At 38.2% G+C, this 9,648-nt stretch overlaps 2 protein-coding genes across 2 annotated transcripts; both read left to right on the top strand.

Annotated features, from left to right (window-relative positions):
- Positions 1–2,517: 2,517 nt before the first annotated feature.
- LOC117620278 (xanthoxin dehydrogenase) lies at positions 2,518–4,828 on the top strand. The gene is made up of 2 exons (XM_034350439.1): positions 2,518–2,690; positions 3,694–4,828. The coding sequence occupies exons 1-2, from the start codon at positions 2,659–2,661 to the stop codon at positions 4,490–4,492; spliced, it is 831 nt and encodes a 276-aa protein (XP_034206330.1). The 5' UTR covers positions 2,518–2,658; the 3' UTR covers positions 4,493–4,828.
- Positions 4,829–5,525: 697 nt separating this feature from the next.
- Positions 5,526–9,444, top strand: LOC117620277. The gene is made up of 4 exons (XM_034350438.1): positions 5,526–6,160; positions 6,498–6,820; positions 7,548–7,700; positions 8,788–9,444. The coding sequence occupies exons 1-4, from the start codon at positions 5,683–5,685 to the stop codon at positions 8,893–8,895; spliced, it is 1,062 nt and encodes a 353-aa protein (XP_034206329.1). The 5' UTR covers positions 5,526–5,682; the 3' UTR covers positions 8,896–9,444.
- The last annotated feature ends 204 nt before the right edge of the window (positions 9,445–9,648 follow it).

The following is a 9,648-nucleotide window of genomic DNA, read 5'->3' as shown; positions in this document are numbered from 1 at the left end:
GGGCTTAATCAGGCCGGGCTTCAAACACCCAAGCCCAAGCCTAGTCCGGCCCAAGGCGGGCCGGGCCACCTCAAAGCCCATAACGGGTCGGGCCGGGCTTTTTTTCAATGGGCCGAGCGGGCCCCCATCGGCCCATAAGCCTGCGGGCCAAATGATGAGGCCTATCTATCCCCACCCTTAGCTATTTCTCTATCTATCTCTCCCTCTTTCCCTGCTCTCTCTTTTTCCGCAAACCCCATCGACCACAGAGCCCCAACAATTTAACCCCCCTCAATGAATCAACCTCATAGACCCCCAATTCCTCAACCCAACCCCAAATCCCCCTTCCCCATCCCTCCCTCTCTCTCTCTCTCTCTCTCTCTTTCCCACCCAATATTTTTCTGTCTACCCAAAAACTCCCAAGCCCAAAGCCACCATACAACCCCCATCCCCACCCCAGACCCATCCTAAGCCCAACACCAACATTGCTGCTCACTCTACTTTTACACCTCCTTATCTCCACCACCCTCTCCGCCTCTGCTCCTCATCTTCCCCTCCCCCCTTACAAATCCAGAGCCCTCCAATCTTTCAACATCCCAACCTCCGAAGACCCAACCCTTCCGATTCCACACACACAAAATCAATTCCGTCACAATTAATGTCCTTGAACTCGACGATGACAAACCGCAACCCTGCTTTATTCGAAGACAAAGGGGGAAGAAAGAGAAAGGGAAGAGAGATAGATAGAGAGAGAGAGATATATATATGTTTATATTCTCTCTTTTAAAAAATAAAATTACAAATTTACCCTTAATTTAGATGGAAATTTGGATGGAATTTGAAAAAAATTGACGGTAGGTCCTCAATTGGAGATTTTTAAATAATTGGAGTCCTTAATTTACCGAAAAAGTTATTAAGGCGCTAAATTGACAATATGCAAATAGTTCATGGAGCATAGCCGCAGAAAATGCACATATGGGTATAAACAAATAGACAAAGAAAGATTCCCACTGTCAACGAGGTTTAGCCGAGTGAAAAAGGGCCTTGACTTCCAAATGATAGGTCTTAGGTTCGAATTCCCACAATCTCATAATTGTGTGCATGAGATATCCCTACCCCTCAAGTTTAGAGCATCCACAATGGATCCCCTAAACCTCCTCCTTAGATAAAATTTAAGGAGGAAGTAGGAAAACCCACCTCCAACCATGCTCCCTATTCAGTTCCTAAAATAGGGAGACCTCTAGGAGCTCCTAAATCTGATGAGAGAGAATGAACTCGAGGCATGTTTGGTAGGCCTCACTGGACTGGATTAGGTTAAATAGTACTTAAAACCCATGTTTGCTAAGAGAGAGGACTAACTTAAATGAGACTATACAGTCCAATAATGAAAAAAATGGCTCACTAACTCCTCTAATATAGTGAGCCTGAAATATGGTTCATAAAATAGCACCATCGCTAAACTGAACAAGCAAGTCCGACACACTAGCCTGGCTTCTCTTCCCTAACGCCATTCATCACTTTCTCTTCCTGCAACTTCTCTACCTCAACAAAATTGAGGTTGAAAAACTGAAGCTCCAAGAAATATATTTTCTTGATTGAAAAAATTGAAGCTCCAAGATCTGATTGGAACCAACAATAAAAGAAAAGAACGTATTTTTAGAATTTCTTCTGACCCAACTTTGGAAACCCATCGTCGTCCACTGCACTGCCCCCAACCCCAGCAACATCAATGGCTCCCTCTCGTTTCTCTGCCCCTCAACCCCAGCAACATCTCTTGGTTTATTAAAAAGAACCTAATATGGATTTGGTTGAAGAAAGAGATAAAAAGGAGGGGAAGGAGGGGCTTGGTTGTCGAATAAAGAGGAGAGAAGGGAGGGGAGTTTTTTTTTGGGGGGAAAGGGGTGTTTTGGTTTAAAAACATTATCTTTAAGAATATTAAAAATCAGCTTCTTTAAAAAAAATATAAGAAAATTATTATTATTATTATTGTTTTAAATCTTTGAATTGGGTTTCTTTGCAACATTTATTTATTTTTAAGTGAAAATCCCTAATTAAATTTAAATATTACAAGAATTATTTTATAGTTCGACGCAGCACCAAACATAGGTCTTCACTATTTTTATAATCTAGCTTCTTAGTCCGACGTATTATTAAATGTAGGTCAGTACTTAATCCAGCTTAGGTCAATTCAAGCTAATCCAAGACAGTCCCAGAATTTAATCTAATCCATGACAGTCCGCCATACCAAACGACCCCCTGGTGACTTTCTATAATTTAATGTTATCATATTTAATGAATATTTTAAAATCTTTAACCAATATTGTCTGTTTTTATATTATTTTTTCATAGAGATTGACTATTTATGTCGAATTAAAATATAATTTTAGCATTTAGGACTTCCTAAACTAGAGAGTATGATTGAAGTTGAAATTTTACAGAGAGCTTTTAAAATAATCTTTGTGTGTTTTAGCTAAATTTTAATTAAAAATAGAGAGCATGATTGTAGATTCTCTTGTACTATCGCTTGTACGGCTGAAAAAAAAAGAAGATTCCCACTAAAACGGTCTTATTAACACGAGAAAGAAAGAAATCCAGAGAGTATGAGGCAGAGAAAGAAAGAAGCCCACACAAACAGTCGAACAGATTACAGAAACAAAGAGTTGAGGCATCTTCTCCACCATGACTGAAGTGGATTCGGTTCCAAGCCAGAGGTAACAAACTCCTACCTCTCTTTCTCTTATACAATCCAGCCTTCTACTGTTGTGGATCTCAAGTGTTTATTTTTGTTTATTTTTTATGTTCAATCTGGAACTGTTGCTTTTACTGTTAAACTGATTTGGTTTTCCTCAGAGAATCTGTTATCCGGATTTTCGGGTACTGAATCTAATGGTGCAAATCACTTGGTTGGGTTTTCCTTTGTGATTTTACCCGTTTGGTTTAGTCTTTTCTGTGCCTAAGATTGACTATGTTTCTGGAAGTTGAACTGAGATTGAATGGTGTTTTACTTGCCCTGCTCTTGCTTGGGCTGGCTGGTATTTATAGTAGTAAGCATCTGATGAGCATGTTTCTCATTTCAGTTAATGGATTATCTTTTCTGGGTTTGTAAGTTGTATTCATGTGTCGGCTTATCTGGGTTGCTAAATTTTCTATCACAGTTTTGTCAAAATTTTAAAATTTTATGTTAGTTGTGTGAGAAGAAAAATGAAATATATGGATAACACTTACCCTACAAATTGAGTCAGCAATATATTTCTCCAAAAGAGAACAAACAAATACTGCAAATGGTCTTGGGCTTTGAAATGACGACAAAAAAAGGAAAGGAAGTTACATGTGGCAATCAATTTGAACTGTTTGCTTAAACTTCAGAGGCTTTGTACCATTTGCATTATCTGTTTGCTTCCTGAAAAGGTACAATTTTGCCCGATCGACTCAATTGAAACTTCCCATTATATAATAGATGTGACTTTTTTCATGGATGTCTTGAAAATGACTAACCTATTCAGATAATCTGTTTCCTCAGGACAGCCAAATTGGTGTTAGAGATCAAATAGTAGATTGTCATCTCTCAAAATAATTGTGTTTTTATGTGCAAGGGTGAGCATGTGTAGCACAGAATTCTGGAATTTTTTAAAGCCACCATTCCCAATCTCATACCAGGGAAGTACATGCATTCCATTTTCTTATAGATGTTCAATTGCTTTTTCTTCTGCTCAGGTTAGCAGGGAAAGTGGCATTGGTGACTGGTGGAGCCACCGGTATTGGGGAAAGCATTGTGCGCCTATTCCACAAACATGGTGCAAAAGTTTGTTTAGTTGATGTGCAGGACAACCTATCCTTGCAAGTCTGCGAATCCCTCGGTGGTGACCCAACTGTTAGTTATTTCCATTGTGACGTCACAATAGAGGATGATGTCAGCCGTGCAGTTGATTTCACAGTCAATAAATATGGCACACTTGATATCATCGTCAACAACGCTGGGGTGTCAGGCTCACCTTGTCCCGACATCCGCAATGCAGACGTATCCGAGTTTGAGAAGGTATTTGATATTAATGTGAAGGGAGTCTTCCTTGGAATGAAACACGCAGCTAGGATAATGATCCCACTAAAAAAGGGCAGTATAATTTCTCTTTCCAGTGTTTCAAGTGCTTTAGGAGGCTTAGGACCACATGCATACACAGGGTCCAAGCATGCTGTATTGGGGCTCACCAAGAACGTTGCTGCCGAGCTTGGAATTCATGGGATTCGTGTTAACTGTGTTTCTCCTTATGCAGTTGCGACAAATTTGGCTTTGGCTCACTTGCCCGAGGAGGAGAGAACTGAAGATGCCTGGGCAGGTTTCCGTTCGTTTGTAGGGGGAAATGCCAACTTGCAAGGAGTAGAATTGACAGTTGATGATGTAGCTAATGCTGTGCTCTTCTTAGCAAGTGATGAGTCCAAGTATATAAGTGGGGATAATCTCATGATTGATGGGGGCATCACTTGCGTGAATCACTCACTAGGAGTATTTAGATGATGGGGTAAAGTTAATCGGATCGGTGCCTTGTTTCCAGTGGCAGCTTGGAGCATGTTGTGTTAGGCTCACATAAATTTAGGTATTGGCTAAATAGTGTGCTTGGATAAGATTGGACATGGATCGAGATTGCCGGAGGCCGGAAAGTTTAGAAATCAATTAATTCTTGCCCTTGGTATTTATAAATGTAAACTAGTTTGCTTTTCAACTGTATTGTGAACAAGATTTGAATCATCACAGAGCATGAGTCTGCTTATGAAGAAAGTGTTCATGCAGTGATTCAACAATCATCCACATAAATAATCATTCATTGTCCCACGGGCACCATATTTCTCCAAATTCGTTACCACAAAAGCTCAAATCAGGAAGAATGAGAAATGATTACCAGTCTTTTCATGAGAATACAAAGAGATTGAAAGGACAGGACACTTATGACAATAAACAAACGGCTGGTGACAACCATCGGTAACAGAGATCCACCAAAACCAAAATTTGAGAGGAATTTAGAGAGGTTAGAAGAATGAGATAATGTAAGAGTTTTTAATAACAAAACGTTCCTCAAGTTCACGAAACTTATCAACTATAGTTTCTTATACTGAATAGTTTCTTATTATTATTTTCTTTATGTGGGGGGTTAACAAAGACGGTCTTAATTAGAAGAATAGAAGATAAAGGACTATGCAAAATGGGACAAAAGCACACACTCAAAATTAATGTTACAGAACTAGAGTCAAAACACTTCTGAATAATCCATAGTCCTAGAATTTAGCTCAAGTGTCGAGGAGTGCAGAAAGGAATAGCTATTGTCAATGAGAGGAACTTGAGGGGTCTTCTAACTCAGTAGTTAAGAGTATTTACCTCAGCACACGAGTTGTAGGTTCCATTCTCCTTCTTAGACTACGCTTTTTTAAGAAAAGAAAATAAAGAAACTTGAATGCTAGAATACCATTAAATTACCATGCCGAGCCCAAACTTTTTGACTGTGGACCGTAAAGATATCAGGATATGACCTCCACTCCACCTCCATAGTAAAACGGTTCTTCGGTTCAAATAGAACCAATATAGATAGAAGCCTAGATATAACTGAAAAACCAGAACCCCTTTTGAGTTCCACCATGGCCACAAACCATTTTCCAACCTCAGAAACACCCTCTTGCAAAGCACACTGACTTACTTACACTCTGCAAACCATAATGGCTTCTCTTCAACCTTCATGGCTTTCTTCTCTCAACACCATCTCTTCCACAACAAAACCCACTCTTTTCCCCTCCACAAACCTTAACAAGCCCCACTCTTTAAAACCATTCAAACTCTCCTTCTCTCTCAACCCACCCAATGCTGAATCTTCACAACCCAACTCACCAAATTCACCAGAAACAACGCCGGAAGCCGAGCCTGGGCCAACGGACCCTGTCAAGCTCGCACTGGAGAATGCCAAGGCGTATAAGAAGTCAGTGCAAATGAACAAGAAATTGAAAATTGAGAAAAACCCAGTTAAGGATGGTGATGGGATTGCTGGAACTGGTGAGTCGGGCCCGGATGGAGCTGGCGGTGGGAAGAAGGAAGTGCCTGCTGCGGTTAAGATTGCAATGGAGAAAGCTAAAGAGTATAAGAAGAGTAAAGGCATTGTGGGTGGTGACATTAATGCTGGGGAGAGTGACAAAATTTCAGGTAATTTTGAAAAGAAAAAAAAAATAAAAATTTGAAGTTAGAGTTGAAGAGTGACAGTTTCCATGTTCTATTGAAGTGAAACAGGTACTTGTGTTAGACTTACATAAATTTAGGTGTTTGTTTATTTGCTTCTTCATCAATGGTAGAAGGTTTAATAATCTATAAGTTCTGTTTTGATTTTTGTTTTTCTAAGTTTGCTTTTCCATTATTTTTCTGAGCAATGCACTGGAGTTTTCTAAGGTGATAGCAAGCAAAAAATACCGCTGGAGGTTCTGCTCAAGAATGAATAATGTAATTTAAAATGTGGGGTAAAATTTGTATTTGAATTGTCTTATAGGTTTGGAGGAAAGTAATGGGGGAAACTTGGGGAATGAGATAGTAGACAAGAAGGGAAAATTGTCAGTTTCAAGTATTGATTTTGTGGGACTTGGCTTTGCGGATAAGAAGGAGGGTAGAGGACTGCCAGCTGGGTTGGTTCCAATAGCAGACTATTTCCCAGAAGGGAACTCACCTGACGTTGAGATTATAGTCGGGGATGCTAGAAATTTTGATGCGGTGGCACGGAAGCCAGAGCAGACTCAAGGAGACAACTCAGATCTGTACAAGCCAAAAGTTTCTTCATGGGGTGTATTTCCTAGACCGAATGACATTTCAAAAACGGTATGACAGTTAATGTCACATTTAGTGTTACATTAGCGTGTTTGATACATACATATAACATTATGCATGAATAGGGGCATTCATTTTGAAACGGATATTTGAAGAAGTGCCCAGGAACCTTATGCAATTAATCCTAAGAATGAAATAGATGGGTCGCATTTCGCAGCTATAGGTAATTTTTAAATGCCTTCAGATATTTTAAATCTTCATTGAAGAGTTTGGCTCCCTCACAGACTGCTCTATCAAATTAAATTGACAAGATGGAAACAAGAGTTTAATTTCATCTTATGTGAATTCCTCAGTTGAGTCTAGAAGTAGCTGATACGTTGTTTTTAGTACATATCATGTAGGGAAGATGTTCACTTATATTTTGTTTGATCATGTTTCAAGTTTCCACTGGTAGTATGTATTCTAGTTACTCTTTGGTGTTTAAAACTATTGAAGAAATAGGTGCAAAAATCTTTTATGAACTAATTTGACCATAGATTGATGTTATTTATCTGACTTGATGGCAACAAGACAATTGGTTTATATCCTTAAGCTTTGCACTGGTAAATGTTAGCACTGTAAATGGATTCACAACTTTGTACTATGAGATGACCATTTATAGAGTGAAGTTTTTGAAATGGGAATATTACTGTGATAGTTATACAGCTGCTGTATTTCTGTATTTAGGGGAAGGGATTGAAAATGTGATTGATCTAACTGAGTTTCTTTATTTGTGCAGTTCGGTGGTGGAAGAGTTATACAACCTGGGGAAGTGCTGGAAACAGCTGAAGAAAAAGCTGCTAAAGAAGCACGCACAAGACAATTAGTTGCTGCTTACAAGAGTAAAATGGGCATGAACATTGATCCAAAGCTAAGATCTGAATGTGAGAAGGTTTGCTTCTATTGAAATTTTTCATTGTCTGCTCGTATGCCAAAATATTTTCTTCCCCTGAAAACCCTTTTCCCTTGCTTCCTATTGTAATTTCTTAATTTACTCTATTTATTTGTTTGTTTCATAGAAGTCGAATTTCAGATGATGTCATTGCAAATATGTTTCCTTCTCTATATTCATATCTGAACTTATTGTTTTTTTATTTTATTTTTATATAATGCTCAGACAGCATTCCCATATAGGAATTTGAAATGTTTCTACAATTATTTTGTTATTTGCAGGTTTTGAGATGTTTTACTGAGTAGGGATCATGGTGAATAATAATATTGTGATAGGTCAATCAAATTCTTCTGGGTACTGGAAATGGATTTAAAATTAGGTTAAAAGTATAAAGTCAAATTCTAGTGGCGTCAGATTGGTCTTTTGGGTGGTGCCACTGGTCTAGATCTTAACTAAACTAGATGTTGTTGGATTTATCCATGAATGCAGTAAATTTGTTAAAAAATAACAAAAACCAAATTATATGATCCCTTATAAATCCTAAACTAAAATTTGCTAGCTCTCTATAAAGGGAAAATAGATATTGGGTTTCTGTTCTAAATACTTCCAGATTTCGACTATGGTTGACTGATGTAAGATCGGAAGAAAAATATATAGCAATGTTATTGATTGTGTAACTTGCGTGTGATTGATGTTTTCTGTAGAGAAGTGAAGAACATAGCATCACACTAGTAGGATTCTTGGAATCCCCTAGAGACCTTGGGCATCACTCTTGGCTGCATTGCATCATAGAATCCTAAAGAGAAGCATATGCTACTGAGACAATTCTGTGAATTATTTCATATGCCAAAATAAATGAATACAGCCTGTATGTAGAGTCTTGTAATGACCTTACGCTTCTGTGATTTTCAGACACAGTATTAGACAAAATTGGAAACTGAAACTCTTGAACATTTAAATCTTATAACAAAATCTTGAGTTTTATGGTTTGTATTGACATCTTGCCCTTCACCATAATCTCATCTTAAAGAATCCAATAAAATTATACAACATTTATCATTTCTAAAATTAATAATTTTATATGCAGGCACTAAAGGATGGTGACACATTGATGGATGTTGGAGAGCTTAAGGAAGCATTAATCTACTATGAGCAGGTTATGGATAAGTTACCATTTAAGGTAATGTTGCTGTAAATTATCTGAACTGCTTGCACATATAAAACAATAAATAAATTTTGCTACGAACATATTTGGACAATGGGTATTTTTTACTATGACGAAATGATACCCCTCTGATTTGCCGCAAGTTCAATAATTTACATGCCAATTAGTGTTCCTTGTTGAATTGTAAATTGACTAGCTAATTTCTTGTTAGTTAGTAATTTACTTAGTCTGTTTTTCTTTCTAGCTTCATTAAGCATTATGTTAGTTAAGTGACTTGAGCTCATATGCCAAGTGTAAGGTGTAAAGCAGTCAGTTTCCAACGGCTCTTAGCCTTTGTACTGCCATGTGTCACATTCACATTGGCTCTTGTAATAGAATGGTGGTGATTGGCTGATGTAATGAGAGAATGAGAATGAATACAAAAGGTGTGATCTCTGCATTTGGTTCTGCAGATCGTACCAGAGAACTTTACCATTTTTCTCTGTTTTCTCTTCTGAGCTCACTCTTCCCTGTACCTTTCTAGCTCCCTCAGTAATCCAAAACTTCAACATGGTATCAGCAGTGAAGGTTGGATCTGGATAGTGGGCGTTGAAGCTGTGTGAGCTGAGCTTGGAAAATCCAACAAGAAATTTCTAACTCAGTTCATCGATTCTGGTCTCAAATGACTGGGTCAGGTGGTAGTGATCTTCGGGCTCCAATATTCAATGGTGATAACTATGAATTTTGGAAGATCCGAATGAGAACTATTTTTAAGTCACATGGAATCTGGGATCTAGTTGAAAA

The sequence above is a fragment of the Prunus dulcis genome, chromosome 2 (genome assembly GCF_902201215.1).
Source record: "Prunus dulcis chromosome 2, ALMONDv2, whole genome shotgun sequence".
In the NCBI taxonomy this organism is placed as follows: Eukaryota; Viridiplantae; Streptophyta; class Magnoliopsida; order Rosales; family Rosaceae; genus Prunus; species Prunus dulcis.
The sequence above is the reverse complement of the archived record's forward strand: the minus strand, read 5'-3'. Positions and strand labels throughout refer to the sequence as shown.